The sequence below is a fragment of the Calonectris borealis genome, chromosome Z (genome assembly GCF_964195595.1).
Source record: "Calonectris borealis chromosome Z, bCalBor7.hap1.2, whole genome shotgun sequence".
NCBI classification, from domain to species: domain Eukaryota; kingdom Metazoa; phylum Chordata; class Aves; order Procellariiformes; family Procellariidae; genus Calonectris; species Calonectris borealis.
Window position 1 is genome coordinate 57773667 of NC_134352.1, and position 17669 is coordinate 57791335.

At 45.3% G+C, this 17669-nt stretch overlaps 1 protein-coding gene across 1 annotated transcript in view; it reads right to left on the reverse strand.

Moving 5' to 3' along the window:
- The window catches only part of DMRT1 (doublesex and mab-3 related transcription factor 1), a 62457-nt gene that overhangs the window by 28414 nt on the left and 16374 nt on the right, over positions 1-17669 (reverse strand). The window contains exon 3 of the mRNA XM_075136628.1: positions 8676-8959. Coding sequence (XP_074992729.1) covers positions 8676-8959 — 284 coding nt within the window. The remainder of the gene's footprint in view (positions 1-8675; positions 8960-17669) is intronic.

Consider the following 17669-nt stretch of genomic DNA (forward strand, 5'->3'; position numbering starts at 1 on the left):
GCAGAAGGAGCCACCAGCACCTCCCAGCAAAGCAGCCAGGATGCAGTCACCTCTTGTTTTCCAGGGGTCCTCTTAATAATTCAATATTCATTTTAGTATGCCTAGCTGGAAATAACGTGGCCTGAATCACATAAAATCCTGCTGGTGCTCTCCGAGACAGAGAGCAACATCCCGCTTTCCATGTGGACCCAGGTTTGCAGCGAGATTGGGTGCCGATAGAGAGAGGTGGCTGTTTACAGGAAGCAAAGTGCACCGCTGCCCATTTTCAGACAGCGGCACAGTCGCACGTATTTGCACATGTACCGAGGCAGTGAAAGTAAGAGTTTTTATATTATAAATTAAAGCAATACTTAAAAGGTGATTTTTCTACCATCTGCACCCTATGCATGCAGACAAAGTTCAACATGCCCCAAAGTTTCATCCATGGTAAATAGTAAATTGCTCGTAAAAAAATTCAGTGTGTCATCCCAAGGAAGCCTGAACTCAAAAGAGCCACTGATGTCCCCTCTGCTGTTCTGAAAAAGGGCAGTCTCCTCTTGGAAACAGACATCTGTGCTTTGCACAGACTCCCTCAACAAAACCCAGGCTGCCTCTGCCCTGAAATTATGGATTGGCAGTAGAAACTGCCCAAAAGGCCATTTTCAGTCCAAAGGCCATTTTCAATCTGCACATCTGCAAAGCTCAACAGCTCTAGAAGTACTGGGGAAAAAAAGTTAGCAAACTCCTCTCTGCCTGCTGTTTTGCACACACCGTCTTCCCTCCCTCCGTGGGGCAGGCTGTGGGCAGCATCCGCGGTCCTCACATCTCCACCTCTTCCTTGTGCAAGCGCGCGTGTACACGCGTACAACTGAGAAAAGGTCGCCTGCAGGAGACAGCATTATTTCAGCTGTTACAAAATGGAGGCATCGCTCCCTGGCACAGAAACAATCACATGCATGTTTCCTCTCCCTATAGAGTGGATGCAGTGACCTGTTCCTTTCAAATCTTTTTTTAGGGTTTTTCTTCATTTCTTAAAAAAACAACTCACCTAAAATGTCTGGATGCAATGAATTATTACTACTATTATTATTAGTGTGTGGTAGCTGGCTAGCAAAAGACATGTTTTATAATCTTATTACCCACACCAAGTCTATGAACCACGGTTCGACCGACAGCCAGAGGCTTGGCTCTGCAGAGAATATGCTGTGTATTAACTGCTGAAGAAAACCTAAAAGCTTTTGGTTTTGTTTTATTAAACTGTTTAGAATACACACCACAGTAAATCTGAACCATAAGGTTTCCCTTTTATAGTGCTTAGCAATCCTATTTTACAGTAACAATAAAAAAACAACCAGTCGTAAAAATTCTTGACCTTAGCACTGCATTAAAAAGGGGGCTTAGGAGATCGTTACCCCATGAGGACGGGCATTTGCTCTGTATTAACTCCTGCAGCTCTGGAGAGTCCTTGCACATTTTTGGGTGCCAGAAAGGGAGATAGAAGCAGCCCTGGGAAGGCCCTGGAATATTCAGATTATTTCTAACCCAGGGCAGTCTGGCCTTCCAAACGCTGCAGCCAGGTCCCAGGTTTGGGATCCTTCCCTGGGTCCTGTCCTGGGGGAATCGTGGGGTCATGCAGGGATCAAGGAGGAGAAGCCTGGCCCTCTGGTGTCTCCTCCTGCCTCCCTCGCCACTTCCAGCCCTACAGTGAGGCCAAGACAGGCAAGGGCTGGGACGGCCCCACAAGCCACTCTGGTTTGTATCATCACAGCAGGCTACGCGCCCTAAGAACAAGGCATGTTTTAGGTGAGAAGTGCTGTGGAAGGGAAGGGCAGGCAAGCTGAGCTCCCGAGTTGAACACCAGAGTTGCTCACTTACAGTGCATTCCCTTCCAGCCACACACCGCTTGTGCCCTGCCCCAGCTGCAGGATTGATTCACCAAGCACCTCACTGACTTCAGTGGGAGACACAGATCATCGGAGAAGCACATTTGGTCTATTCTACATTTACAGGTTCCCCTAAATTGTATAACACAGCGCACACTCAGTAACTTTTTAAAGGATGCACTGCAAGCAACAGTGGGATGTTTGTAACCCATGAACAATTAAATACGGCCTGATTAAAAGACCATGCATGGAGTGGAAATTCTTTCCCTGTTCCCTTGTAAAGCCAATAAGGGGACTCAAGAGGCAGCTACAGCTCATCCACAAACAGGCAAGCTGGGAACAGGATTTGTCCGTCACTGAGCACAACAGTCAGTGTAGCTCTACAGCAGTGCCCAACAGTGACAGAATATGTAGCAAAAGCCAGGGAAGCATAAAAAAAAAGGCTCTTGCATCAGTTCAGACCATTCCTGCGAAAAAGCTTTCTCAACAGCTGGTGGAAGAGCAACATAAAGCCCAGCTCCTACTTCCAAGCTCCTGGCAGCATCTGCATAACCTCTACATATCTTCTTCATGGGGGAAGAGCCGAGGAGAGGAGGTGGCCACACCAGAGACAGAAAAGAGGCAAGGCAGGCACAAGTGGTGGCTCACTTCTCCTTCCAGCCTCAGAGGCTAGAAAATGGTCCTGGCCTTCCCAGATGATTCATTCAGACAAAACATCACCCAAGTAATTCTTTTATTTGCAGAAGCTGCCAGCCGCAATCTCTTTGCGAGCAAGCCAGTGTTACTCTTAGCAGCACCTTCACATTTTGCAGTGGATCCTGACTATGGGGCTTATTCTCAAGAAGGACAAGTAGGAGGAGGTCATGGATGCTAATCCTGGGCTGCAAAAAACTCAGAGCAACAGAAGAGGTCAAAATACTACCCTTCGGCTCTGCCACTGGAGTGCCACGTGATCTCAGTCAAATCACTTCACCCAGGCTTTCCACCCTTCTGTCTCACCCATGGCTCACCAACAGCTGCCTTAAAACAAAACCAGTAATTATGGAAACACCAGAGAAACTCTGTTAAAGGTTTTAACATAGCCTCCTTCTTCTGCCTTGATCTTAAAAATAAAGCCAGCTTTAGGGGGTGTAAAATTTTGCATTTATGTGTCATTGTTTGCAAATAACAGAATTCACAGGTCACTTTTTGGCATGAGGCAAGAAGGCATCCCCTGTGCACCAGAGTGGAAATCCGGACATCAGGAATCTCTGCTCTGTCACTTGTGGGCTGTGTGACTGTAGGCAAGTTATTTAACACTTCCCTGCCTCGGTTTCCCCAGCAGTAAACCAGAGTTGCTACTACTCTCCCACCTTGCAATGCTGTTGCCCATGAGCTAGCCTCTCACAACTACTGCTGCAGTTGCGCTGCCCAAGGTGGCTTTGTTTCATTCCTAAAACCAGCTAAGCATATTTTTCAGCATGAGGAAAAAATGACTCTATGATACCCTGCCTTGACTTACTTTGATTCTAGTACAGAAAATACAAGAGACATCTATATCTGTCCCTCCTTGATAGACAAACTTAATTAACCTTTGCTATTCTGTTCCAGCCTATTCTTTTAGACAAAGGCAGTGACCCATAAACAATATGTTACCATCAGAATCTCAACTGCGGTGACACCTAGAGATATAGCCCTATCAGCAGTATCGGAAAATAAACCGCTTAGATTAGCTCCTCCAAGAAATATGGATTGCATTCATGTCACACATGAGCTGTCAGAAACATTAGGATACTTTTAGCATAAATCTGTAGTGTGAAGGGTATGTTATGAATACAGTATATAATACACTGCTTACACATAAAATTGGGATTGTGTCAGGTGACTTGCACAATGTGTATATATTTATACACACACACACATGCATTTTACACATTTTACACCTATTTCTGGAGAGTTAGACCGCACATTTCTGTAAGCAGGCCAGGCTTACTGGAGGAAAAACTGTACCAGAAACTAGGAACAGGTTGTGGAAGTTGAAAAGAGCAATCTTTTTTACTAGCAAGCAGCTATTCTGAAGAGTTCAAACTGCTAGCTGTCCTATCACGGCCATACTTCTTTTTAGTAAAATTTAGTAAAAGACAGTTTTATATGTTTTCTACTTTCTAAGAAATCCTTAATAACCAGTTTCCTACTTCAGCAGTGCTAAATATTTCACTTCCAAATGGTAAATGTAATTCCCATATCAGAAAATGAGTTAAAATTTCTCAGTCTGACTCTCACCAATACTTATTTCAGGTTTTTGCTCTAAACTGGTATAAGGAAAGAACAAAAAAGTTGAGGTTTTAGAAGTGAGAATACTGTTTTGCCAAGCTGCATTAAAAAAAAAAAAAAAAAAAAAAAGAATGAAAGAAAGGAAAAAAACCACCTCAGAGCATGAAACAGAAATTACATGAAATTCTGAAATTCGTCCAAAACCTCCTGGCCAGCCTTAACCTTTCTCTGAAACAGGATCCCTGGAGTTATCAGAGTAACAAAGAAAACTCAGCCACTGGTCCCCAGGTGTGGGGGCACATTCTGCATCTTGCAGATTTTTAATGGTACGGCTGTAGGAATGAGAAGAGTTTTAATACTTTTTGGGGAGGATGCTGACTCACAAGGAGTCCCGATTATCCTTACGCTGTGGGTCACATGTCAGCAGTCTCATTACCAGCTTGGAGAATTAAACCTGATTAGATTCAGACGTGTCCATCCAGGTTTTACTTTTGTGATGGTAGAAAAGACTGCAGTCAACCCATCATTTTCCAGCTGCTGTCCCTAAGTGGGTCGCCATGACACCAGTTTCAGAAGCACCAACTTCCACTGTATACAAACTTGCTCTGACTTGCAGTACTAATGTTGTTGAACCCATTTAACTGCTAATTGGATTGAATGCACATAAATTCCTGTTGTAATGAACAATTATGAGAGCTTCAAGGGAGGGTCCAGATGCTCACACAGAACTGGAGTGAAAGGAGATGCACAGTAACCACCACATCTGCTACATTTCCTCTCCGACCGAAGCTTGTCTTTTCTTGAGGTGCAACACCAGACATATCTGATTATCTGCCTTAGAGCAGCAAAAGCAGCAGAATACAAATGACTGGAGGGGTCTCAACCAAAACTATCATCTTCATTTTGCTTATCAAATATGATGGATACAGCTTCTGGGATAATTATATACAAATGAACAAAACCTACACAGAAATATCTAAAAAAATTGCACCTCTATGAATCCACACAAGTACGCGAGCCTCTGCAAAGAACAAAGACTAATGAAATCTGACATTAATCTATATTAAAGATTCAGTGATTCAGTTTGTTTGCCAAGGCTCAATGATGCATTAATCCTCATCCCATCCCACACACACTCACATGTTTCCTCCCTGGCTTTTCTCCCTTGCTCCCTAAATTCTGTAACAGCAGACAGCTGGGCTGCTCAAGGCCTTGTCTGCATCGAGAAGTTATCTTATTTTAAATATGCAATTCTCCTTGTGTGGTTACAATTATTCCAGGACAAGCGAGCCTCCACCAGCAAAGCCTGGAAAAGGCAGGGGTCTTGTCAACACTGCTTAAACCAACAAAGAAACCCTCCCGTGGGCTCACAGCTTAGCCAGCTGCCCTGATTTGGTCACAGCAGGCATTGCACACCTATCACTTTGGTAAAGAAGCAAAAATCAAAAACCTTGATCAGAAGTTATAGCATTATCAGTCACAGAAGCAGACTCACTTGTACTGGAAGACTGGTTAAGAAAGCCCATGCACGTAAAAAATAAACCCAGTCAGTACAGGCAGTCCAGCAAAAATTCCTGTATAGATACAGCTACGTGTTTCCTCTGGAGAGAATCAGCCTGCATAGGTTTGCCAGCAAAATCCCCTGAAGTTGTCAGCAAGGTCTGATTCCTCTTTGTGGATAATGCTTTGAAACTCTCCTGTAACTCCTTACCGTGCTTGACAGAGAAACTATCCATCCTTCTCCATTTAACACTGTATTTCCGTGATCTTCCCTTGCTGGTAACCTTCCATGCGCAGAATCCATGTTTAACCACGTGCAGGCAACAGCCGAGAGCTCGTTCTGCTTACAACAAACCATCCTCAGTGCCACACAGTGTTTTACAACCTTGGCATCACTGCACCCACTGCCATCAAGCATTATCTAGCCTACCTCTCACTGTAAAACTTTTTATGATTATTTGTGCAATGTTATGCTGTCATAACAGTATGCAAACCCCATGATTCGTAACTCTTCCAGCATAACAATCCTTCTTGCAGATCAACCTCTGAGAAACAGCTTGTAAGTTACAGGACGCTGACCTTGAACTACACTCTACCCTACTGAACAGGAGAGGTGGGTCCTGGTTTTAGGCCATTCAGAAGCTGGGGAGGTGTCACTTCTGCAGGCAGAAAGCACGACCTCTATTCTCTCTGCACAGACATCTCACCAGAACAGTACTGAGAGATCCCAAAAGGTTTGGCCAGGAGAAATTAACATCTTAGGTGAGGTAAATCACTAAATTCACATGGAGGTGAATGGAACCATGCGATATATCCCACAAGGTGGGAATGAACACTCAGTGCTTGGAGCCTGCTGGTGGAAGAAAAACAGTCCTTTCTGACAATAACCACCTCTTCTTTCCTTAATCACCTCTTCAATACCTCACTAATTTGAGTGGCACTTAAGCAGAAGTTAGTTACAGATTCTGCAGGGCCCCAAGAGAAAAACACATGGAAAACACACTATGGCTTTTATTTCTTTAAGGGGTGTCAAAGGTCCCACAAGAAACAGGCAATCTCACAGTGAGACAATGGACCCTCTAGGCCAAGACTTCTTACACATACATTCTAGTTTCAAATGACAGTACATAACAACAGAACTGAGAGGACACCGTCTTCGCTCCAAGGTTTAACATATTTTAACATACCCTCATGTATCTCTTCCTCAAACACTATGCACTAGGATAGTCAATACCCGTAATTTACTTTCCTTTTTCCCAAGCAAATAAAATCACAGAAGTCTCTACTGGCTGGAGGAATGGTGAAGCGTGGGACTAGCAGCCTGCAAGAACACTATTTTCACAGGATGAATGTTGCTGCCCCTCATTTGTGTTGTGATGGTGTCTCCAAGCATCAGCTCTGCAATAGGCTCTTACAAGCTAGGTACTGCAAAAGCTTCAGAAGTAGTAACTTTTCATCTGAAATACTCCGCTATGACGTGCCAGCTTAATCCAATCAACTAAAATGAAAAAGCTAAAAACGCACTGGCACCTCATCTCATTACCACGCACAAAATCCTATCTCCAGCTTGCCTGGACTAATTCTCCCCCTGGTCTGGTGATCAAATTCAGCAGCTAGCAAGGATGCTATCAACTAACCTAACCGAAAAGGTGTACCTCTGTGTATTTGAAGGTGATTGCGGTGAAGTCTATCAACACACTGAGAGAAGAAAGCTCTCGTGGTGTGGGCTCATGTAGCAGAAGGAAGGGAGACAGCTCTTTTCCCCGTACAGCTGTACTCATAGTGAAAAAGGGACACGCAACAATACTAAATGCAGATTGCTGTAAAGCCATGACCTTAAAATTCATGGCCCTGCCAGCTGTTGCCCCAGGAGGCCCCCACATTTTCAGAAAGACCTTTTCATGAAGAAAGTGTCTAATGATAGGAAAGGCTCGCTGAAGGTGATGTGGACTGCTACAGTAATTGTAATCACCCTGGTGTTGGTTCCAGCTCCTTGGTATCAGAAGTTAAAATGCCCTTTCAGAGTTGGACCCTGTGCCAGAATTGCTAGAGGAATTCTCTGTCAGCAAAGGGGACGACCCATCTGTTCCCTTCAGAAAGGAGGTTTTGGTGGACATTTAATCTTTCATTGTTGAGTGGTTTCACAACAGAGCCTTTGCAGAAGGCAGCCTGCCCTCTCCTGATGCTTTACAGAAGAGGTCTGCCCTCTCCTGCCCTTAGACAAGGGACACAGGCATACGCAGACTCAGAGGGTGCAGCCTCCCGACTTCGATCTCAGACAGAAAAGCACCACTGCAGCCCGAGATCAAACAGACTCAGGGTCACTGAAATGGCTCCACTTACTTTGCCAAGAATCCCCTGCCTTGGCAGATCTCCCCTTTTTCCAATCTCCGACCAGTACTGAGTTGGAAGCTACAATTATCAAGTCCTAGAGTGAGAGGGCTCGGCTGGCTTTATACCCTAACTAATGAAGTACACAGACCTGTTGTGCCAACCTCTTAGGCACAGACTGTAACCTGAGCTACCCAAGTCGAAACTGCAAGCCCTGGAGCTGACACTGCTGGAACACACCATTAGAAACACGCCGTGTCACATTCAACGAACTGCCACCACCCACTGCACAACAGCACGGTCTCCTGGGTCACTTCAGCACCTTGGATGTCAAAGACGGAAGAGAAAAGAATAGGTTCCTGAAGAGCAAAGCCTCTCAGAAATGACACCTGAAGCTCCCAGGATGCTAACGTTGGGTAATTCAGTTGGACTCTTTTTCCGGAAAACAGCCCATAATCTACTATGACATAAATCAGAATATAAAATCAAGTGGGTGCCCTTTATCTGTGCTTGCAGCAACCTACCTATGCCTGTATCATTGCTTTCGTTATGCTGCATCATAACCACCCATTTCGGCTAACTTTCCTAACATAGGTCCTAATCCCACCCTGGAATCTGATTCTGGTTTTGCACTGCCATGAAACCTGCAAACAGGAGGTCAGAATTAGGCCCAAGAAACAGCTTATTGTCCACCTCACTCTTCGGTGTAACACCTCTGTAATGCCATACCTGCCACTGTTTTCCTGACTGGCTTGGCACGTATGTTGCTGGGAGGCTTCGAAGGCTGTTTTTCATGGCCGACCCTACAATCGTACCCCCTGTCTCACTTGAGGAAGGCTCGCTGGCCACTGCCATTTGGTACTGGGAGTAGTTGTACAGGTTGTTATAGTAAGGATACAGGGACGGCTGGTAAAAACTGCTGTAGTAGGTGGAGTCCACAACCAAATCAGACGTGCTCTCCAAGTGCCCTCTGCTGGGGATAGAAGGGATGTCCTGAATGAGCATCCGTCCCTCTGGAAAAGAAAAAAACAAGCCATTATGGAACAAGAGGCTCCATGAAGACCATTACCTTTCACCTTCTGACGAGCTATAACTTCTCCTGAAGGCTGGACTGAAGGTAATAAATAGGAAGAGATGGGAGCTGAAAGGGAAACACAGCTGGAGGTTTGGGGGAAACTCAAGCGGATGGACGTTCGCTCAAAGCTCAAGATCACCTACAGACACCGCAGACTGCAAAACAGGAGACAAAACCAACTGTGTGTTAAGACAGTGTGCTGAGTCCTCAAGCAGCACCAGTTGATCTGATGATGATTTACACCATCTAAGGATGCAGCCCGCTATAATTTTTAAATTGTAACAGTGTGCCAAGTTTCTCTTAGCTCCTTGGAAGCAGAAAGACTCTAGCTACAGCATGACACCACTGTCCTGCAGGTGAGAGGACGCTTTCTGAACATGCCTCTAAAACAGGCAAACAGGCACAAGGCCAAGAGGAAGCTGCAGCAGGGGAAGCACCGCACGATCAGCCAAGGTGTCTCAGGTGCTAATCTGAGCAGGGAGGCGCTTGATCCTCGCCCAACCTCCAAACTCAAATTTAGCGCATGTTTACCTACAAAATCACAGAGCAGAACAAGCTCCTACACCACTGGCAAAAGAGGAGGAGGAGGGGATTGCTGGTGACTTGCTATCTGCACTCTTGGGTGCCTGCAGACCGGAGTCCAGCCGGCTGCATTCCCTGCAGGCTGCCCCCGCAAAGGTCTGCCCCCTCCTGTCGTTCCCGAAGACGGGGGACTTCTCAGAGGCTGTTTTAGAATCCTGTTTTCCTCACTCCAGTGTCAACCGGTGCCTTGCAATATTTGCAAGGATGGAAAAGGAAGGTGCTTGTCGGTACTGTTTCACAGCCAAGCTCTCTCTGACACGCTGCATCAGCTACCTGTCAGAGCCAGACACTCAAACAACTGCCACAACCTTAGAAAGTCTAAACACACAGTGAATATACATTTATGTATTAAACAAGAGAGCAACTGTAAACCCCACCATCGATGCAGCCCTGGTTCTAGCTTGTGTCCCTGTAACCCTTGCCCTGCACCAACCCTTAGGGTGTTTGCAGCCCAACGGTCCCTTCTGCAAGAAGCTCCTGTTTGTCCCATGATGTTGTCTAACTCCACCGTGGAGGAGAAAAGGATGTGGCTTAAAGTATACCAACGAGCTCTCAAGGGCTATCAGCATGAAGATGAAGCAGCATTGACAATAGGCACGTATAAAATAACAACTCTAAGAGAGATGTCAGGCAGGCGTTGCCTAGTTTGTATTGTGCCTTTCTCTTGGTATATCTGTACCTTGGTTATTCAGCTGCAAAATGGATATGGTGGCACTACCTCTCACAGTCACGGTAACACCTTCTACTGTACTGTGTTTAGCTGCACACTAGATCGGTTTTACCAATTATTGCCATTTACAATGCAATCCTGTTTCACTTCATCAGCTGTAATGAAAGCTTTCTGGAATCATGGATAGTCTTCTTCCAGGTCACTAAATTATACAGTGCCCCTATTCAGCTCTTGCTGACATTTTGTTGACATCAATGAACTACACCCATTTATTAGCAAACAGAACATTTTATGCCTCCTGCATCTGATTTTTCTGCCCCTCAGCCCTATGTGAGCAAGAACCTAGCCAGCCGGTCTCTTTCGCTGGGAGTACCTCCCAAATCTGCATGCAAAGCAGAGGAGTTTGCAATGCCACAAAAGACCCTTCACAGTTTTTGTGCTTACATATTTTAATGAAATTTTAATATTGCTATTGTTCTGCTTCTGGGCAGGCCTCTCTTCAAAGTCTTTTTGTCCATGTCTTTGACAAAATCAGAACTTAGACCACTGGCACCGAAAAGCCAACAATTCTGTTAAATCACAGCACGAGCCTGACTCCCCTCCCCAAACTTAGCTTCTGTATAATGCTGCGGTCCAATTGTTCTGCTTTGCATGCTGAAAATTAGAAGCCAAAAGCAAAATCTTCCAACACGTTCCCTGCCTGGTATACAGATTTTACATGAGACAGAGATACACGAGGCAGCTGGCTGCTTAACTTCTGGCAGGACTATGCTATGCTGCACAGATGTGCAATTTCTTCTGAAACTTTTGCAGTGTCTTTCCACTTGCAGTGCATCGTAAGAAGGGATAATAGCTTCTGCTAAGAATACTAGCACCAGGAAGATGGTGACAGGAAAGGTAAGCCACCCTGAGATGTCAGCAACTAAGAGGAAGGAGGGAAGAAAGTAGCAGGCTTTGCTCCAACTTTTGGAAAGGTCTTATGCACTACACTTCCTACCATGTGATGGGCTAGACTAGAACAACGACCTGCTGGCAGTCATCCCCAAAATCATACAAGCATCCTTGATGTCTCTATTATGTTCAGGTGGCTGGTAGTGTTACAGCTCCTTCCTGAAGAAAGAGTAGCGGTGGCAGTCTTCTGCTGCATTAAGTAGGATAAAAAATATGCTTTTTGCCCCTTCTTCTCTCTTTCTACTCCTATCTGTGGTTGGGGCTACCATCATTTGCCACCAGAGTTGTAAAAGGGTTGACTTGCTGCCACTCATTTTCTTTTATCTAGCTGTACAACAGCTGCCAGTGGTTCAATGCTCAGAGCTGTTACAAATCCACCAGAACGGTCCTCTGCTTTCCTTCTGCTGTCCCTCCGCTCTCCAATAGCCTCTACAGTACTATCAGCTGCCCTCTTAAGACTCAGCTGGTCACCTGCTCATTCTCCCGCCCCAGACGGTGTACCCACACAAATCCCCAGACTTAACAGCCCTGACAACGGTTCAGAGCTACAGCTGCACCACAGGGATGTGCCCCAGCAGATTAGCAGAAAAAGCAGAGCCACGGGACAGGGGAAAGTTCGAAGGGACAGACACACCCAACTCTGTACAGAACTAGGTCTCCTGTGACAGCGCTGGAAACATGGCCCGTAGAGTTAATTTTCCCTAAATCCCAAGCCACTTCATGCTCCTGAAGACGGAAGGACTGGTAACATCTGGCAAAGACCAGGCAGGAGAAAGCTGCCACATGCTTCAAGTCACACTTTCCCCCGAATTTAGGAGATGAGTTTTTTCTTTGATGTCACACTGTGGGACAAGTCTCTGCTTTTTTTCTGTAGCATCTGGAGGCGATGCAGTGCTTCACCCAGGAAAAGGAAGACATTTCATGCAAGACATAGCTTTGTGCCATCCAGACTGTGGGCGGATGCCAGGTCAGACCAGGTCAAAGCAACCCAGGGGTTCCTCTAAACTCCTCACAGTCTTGAACCAGCCAGCTTGAGGGAAGGATGCCTCTGGAGAGCTGAGTTCTTGCAGGTCTTCAGCAACGCTGGCATGCACTGGGCCAAGGGCAGGTCTGCAGCCCAGCTCTACACTCTTATCCCTGAGCTGAATCATGTAATCTCCTACTACTAATGCATACCTCATACATATACAACACGTATAGAACACACACAACTGTAAAAACGTTAAGGGGAAAGAGTTTTGCTATCAATGAAGAAAATCCTGAAAGTCTTCACTTTTTCTGAGCAACGAAAGCTCAGGAAGAAAAGCAGGTCAGACCAGCCAGTACCAGACCAGCCAGTACCAGTACCCAGGGTACCTTCAATGAAGCGCTAAGTGCCAAGGGGAGCAGAACTAAAGGCCAAAGAACCCTGATAAACTGTCTTAGGGATAAAACAAGGCACTCGGAGATCTGTCCAGAGAAGATTTCATGTTTGTCATATGCCCAGGGGAGCTTTTGCCCTACCCATGCCGGTTCTCTCCAGCTGAAGTCTGCTAGCCAGCTGGCGGGCAAGCACACTGCTTCTGGGCTGCAGCATCCTCAGCCATGGCCACTGTTTGTAGAATAGGGCAGATCTATTGGAAGCAATGGCTGTAACTAAACTCTAACTAACTGGGATTCCTCTGGTCAGTCTTTGGCCTGTACCTGTAACTCCTGACTCCTACCTACAGGCTGAACCTTCCCACAGCCTCGCTTCAACGAGCAAGGTGTCCTCCTCAAGGGAGGCTGTCAGCCCATGGCTGCATTTTCCACTAGCAAGGAGAGAATACCAAGGTTAAGAAAGCAGCTTTCAGCTGTTTTGTTTTTTTTTTACAAATGTAATTCAACACAGCTGAACGGCTCTGCTGGCAAGTAGAGGGTCCTCCCCTGCCTCAGAGCTTGCCGCATTACAACACCTGCACATGAGGGGCAGCCCTGAGGTTCATTGCTCTAAGGGGAGCAATTTTCAAGAGGAATTAAGCTCTCAACAAGGCAACTGCTGCTGTGCCGTCAGACTCCCACTCTGCCCCTCCACCTGCCCTTTAAAATAAGAGGGCTGCTGCAGGAGCTGGGCTCACGCCTTGGCTGTCTTCACTGTCTACATGGAAAAACTGGGAAGGGCTCCTGAGTTTTTTCCCTGCCACTATCTACTAATTTTAACATTTTGCAAGCTGCAAACAGGATTAAAAATATGGGACTGAACCTGTACAAGAAGGAAGAGAAATTAGAAAAGCAAACCAAAAAAAGAGTGGTTAAAATTCTTGCTCAGTTTTTGGAACACCAAATCTACAATGTAGGGACATCAGAGGCTCTCCATGTGTGAGCAGCGCTCTTGCAGTGAGACAATGGTATCCCTTCATGCAGCTGTGCCCTTGGATCTCTAAGCTCTTTTCCATGTCTTTACTAATTCCTGTAGAGAACCGATGCTACTTTTTTTGCACTATGTACACAGTGTGAAATATGGCCCACTCTTTCATAGAAGATCAATATGATGCACGATAAATACTGTTATTGATCTTGCAGTGTTGTAGACGACTCTCCAGCTCTATGGCATATTAATAGTAGTTAACCAGTAATTCATTTCAGGATGGCTGGGATTTTCTTTTAAGGAAGGTGAGTTCTTGGGGTCAGTTACACATATGGGACTTACACATTCAGTAACCTATGAGAGGCTCCTGCTTCCACTTAGCAGAGCGTGGTGAAAAACAGTGGTCCAGTCCTCAGTTAATGTAAACCAGTCTCAGACCATTTACTTCAATAAAGCTATGGCAATTTACACAAATTGCGGATATGCATGGCAAAATCAACGCAGAAGCCAGTATATAGATCATTCTTTCCCTTCTTACTTTTTGGGAGAAGAGAGGAGAAATTACAAGGAATCTACAGGAATTTCTACCACCATCTCTACCTCACAGATGCAACCGTGTATTTAAGCATATATACCGAGAAATGCAAACACTGAAGTTCTGTCTGTAATATTCACTCATTCTGTACATAAGAATGGAGTATTTTCTCTTCCTACCGGTACTGTTAAGGGCCAGTTATACATCTTATTATACACTGGTAACAGCAATTTAAACATGCCTGGGCAAGCCTCTGATGCTGAGACACAGAGTCCATAATGGCAGAGAGTCCATAATATTAGATGTTCTCAGCATCTAAAACAGGGTGGTAGCACCAAATTCCCTGCTGGGAATGGTTACTGGACCACACTCGGGAATCTGGGGGAGAGTATTAGTCAGCTTGGGATGGACGCACACCAGGAACGGTTTTAAAAATCAGGATAGCACATACAGTCACGTTTCAATGTCTGGGAGCATGCAGTGCCATGGTTCAATTTACTCATGTAGCCCTAACAGCTGATTAGTCTCCATCTGATTGTATATTTCAGAAAAGGGATTCTGTATATGCAGTGTGGCATTTATTGACATGAGTTCATAGTCAATATGAACGGTTAGCAGTTTTTATTTCTTCTATGCCTACAAAGACTCTACACATACACAGTCATGCCGCTGAAAATGCAGAAGAAATATGACTACTCAAGTAACACATTTCCTCAAGAAGCAGGAAGGCATAGTCATTGCCCAGTAAGCAGAGTTCAGCTTCTGGTAGTTTACATTTCCTGTAGTTTTCAATTCAGAGTGACTGTTTTCAACACTGCAGTGTTAGTATCTTCCTGCAAGCCAGCCTCTGCAGCTGGAGACAGCTATGCCATTAAAATGCCAAAAATTAATTATTCAGTCAGGAAATACTTGCCTTCAGACCTCAAAAGCATCTTGGATCCCCACCTGACAATTTCCCCTTGCTCAGTATATAAAGCATCAGTACGCTCCTATTAACTGGTTTGGCAATATTAAGTCTCGCAACGCGTTAGTTCAATTCATAGCTGGCTTTGAGGTCGGACAGTAGCCTTGAATGAGGCTGGTGTGAAATCACTCCCTAACATCATAATCAGAAATGCTGGAACAATATGTTTCTCCCACCAGACAATCATGACAGAGCTATTTCAGATGTCAAAGAAAGCTGGCACCATTACTTACTTTCTGCTGAGACACTCTGCCTCCCGTGGAACAAAACCCGCATGCTCGCTCTGCCTTTGAGAGGAATATTTCTGTTCTTTTCCCATTAGAAGTTGCAGATTATCTTCAGTTCCAGCATTGAACTTTTAGCTTGCTATAAAGTTAATGTGCTAGACAACGTTCATTCCAGGCAAGGCTGTGGGGTTGTGTATTTTCTGCCACCCCCAAAAAAGGCCATTATCTGTAATTACCCATTACCATGCATAATTATTTCTTCTATTCTGGTCTATGGCCCCCAGGACTTTATGCTGTTACAGCTCACTGCATTATCTTATCAAATTTGTTAAGGAAGCTTTATTGACCTTTTGAGCACTTGTCACAGCACATACAAAAGCCAGCAGTAAATTGTCTAAGCATGTAGTGTGTGATTTATTATTTGTACCCTGCATAGTGATACCGTACAAAATATTACACACTAACACCTTCCCTATTCCCTCTCCCTGCTTTAGCTAAAATGAGAAGAGGAAAGGGAATCTTTAGTAAGAGAAGGAAGGGAACAGGAAGAGGCTGGAGTCTCTCAATGGGAATTTGAGGAACACAACAGCAACACACGGCTAAGCCTGAACATCAGGCTCTGGAGAAGGTCCCAGCTGCTCTCCTCTCCAATGCCACCTTTTCTCTTTCTCCTCTTCCTCCCCAGAGCCTGATTCCACCATTTTGGCTTCTTTTCACACCTGTGTAACTCTGCTGAGCCCTACTCTTTCACAGAGAAGCTCAGTTACTGCTCCTTCAGTAAGCAGAGAAGGAGTTTTAAACACCACCCCCCCCCCCAAATTTACAGCTTCTGTCAATGCAGTACAGGTTCCTAAGAGACAAACTTGGTCCAATATGAGATTCACAGGGATTGTCCTTTATGGACTTTGTGTGAGTGTGCAAAGGACCAGGTTTTCCTCTCCACTGTTCTCACAGCTCCAGCGAAGGACCAGCATCCCAGAACCATTTGCTTTGGTTAACAGTCTCACTGCACTATGAGACCCCGCACTACGTCCTTCTTCTTCACACAGACACTCAAATCAGACCCTACAGAGAAGCAGAAGCTCTCAAGAAAACAAGAGAGCTGACTTCCTCCATCCCGATTTTTGTTCTTCCCTTAGTCCTCTTTTTATCAATATGTTCCAGAGGGGGCTTTTTCTTAAAACCTCTCTTTCAGGTGCTTAAATGTATAAAACTCTCAACCCACACCTCTATCTGAAAAGAGATATTTAAGAAATTATCATTTAGCAAATTCTAGTAAAAAAGTGATTTTGATGCTTTTGAATTGTGTGATTAAATAAACTTCCCAAATACAAGAAAACCTGAGATACTTTTCTGCCATCATGACAAATAAAAGGAAACGTCAAACGTCATAAATTACTGTAGCACAAGGTATGCAGAATCAGGCCTTTCAGATTTGCCAGTGAAAGCCTTCTCCCTAAAAGCAGAGTGAAAAAACGACGACCCTGGACTCCTGAAATCATCCCTGAATTCAGGCCCTAAGAGATGGCTACCCAAGCCACTGCTGTGAAGACAAAACCCTTCTCTGCATTTCTCCACAGTTTGCACAGCTCTGGCCCATTGCTCTGCGCTGGCTCTCAGGCAGCGGGGAGGTGGAGACCTTAACAGCAGTACAAGGAAAAGAGAGTCACCTGCGTTGCAGATGAGCCAGCATATCAGGCAAAGAGCAGGGTCCGCAGAGCAGCAGGGGAGCTTGTACCCCTGTCCTGGAGCCCGGTTTCTGAGATGTACAGGGCTGTCCGATTCTCACTCACCAATGGAAAATCACTTCTGCAGTCCTCCCAATTGTTTTGACCAGAAACCTTTTGAGAAGAGCATGTTTTTTCCTCCTTCCCCCAACTGCCAACAACACTACGACCCCATCTCGAGCTCAAACACCAAATCCAGCGGTTCTTTTTCCTCCTTGTTCGGGATTGCCTGCCCAAACAGCCTTGGATGCCCAGCTGTGCTCCAACTAACATCTGTTAGAGGTTGAAAAATCTGTTATCAGCCATATCAGACACATGAGCTAAAAGCAGCTGTGTCTCCAGGCTAAAGAGAATAAACCATAGCCAAAACAGCTTATTGGCACAGCAGTGCATAGGTACCTCTATGACTGTACCCACGGAACACAGTTGCTCAGCAGAGATACGCCTTTCTTCTCAAAGCAGAAATACACACTTTTAAAAAAGATGAAAAAAAAGAAAAAAATGCATGGTCCAACAACTCTGAGCCTCTGACAGGCTCCTGGCCTCTTCTCCGGAGCTGAAGTGCTGGGGACTGACAGGGACAGGGACTGATCTACCCCATCTCCCACAGCTATGCCTCGCTCGGCCACTTATCACCTGCCAACTCCTACCATGCTTTTCACCTCC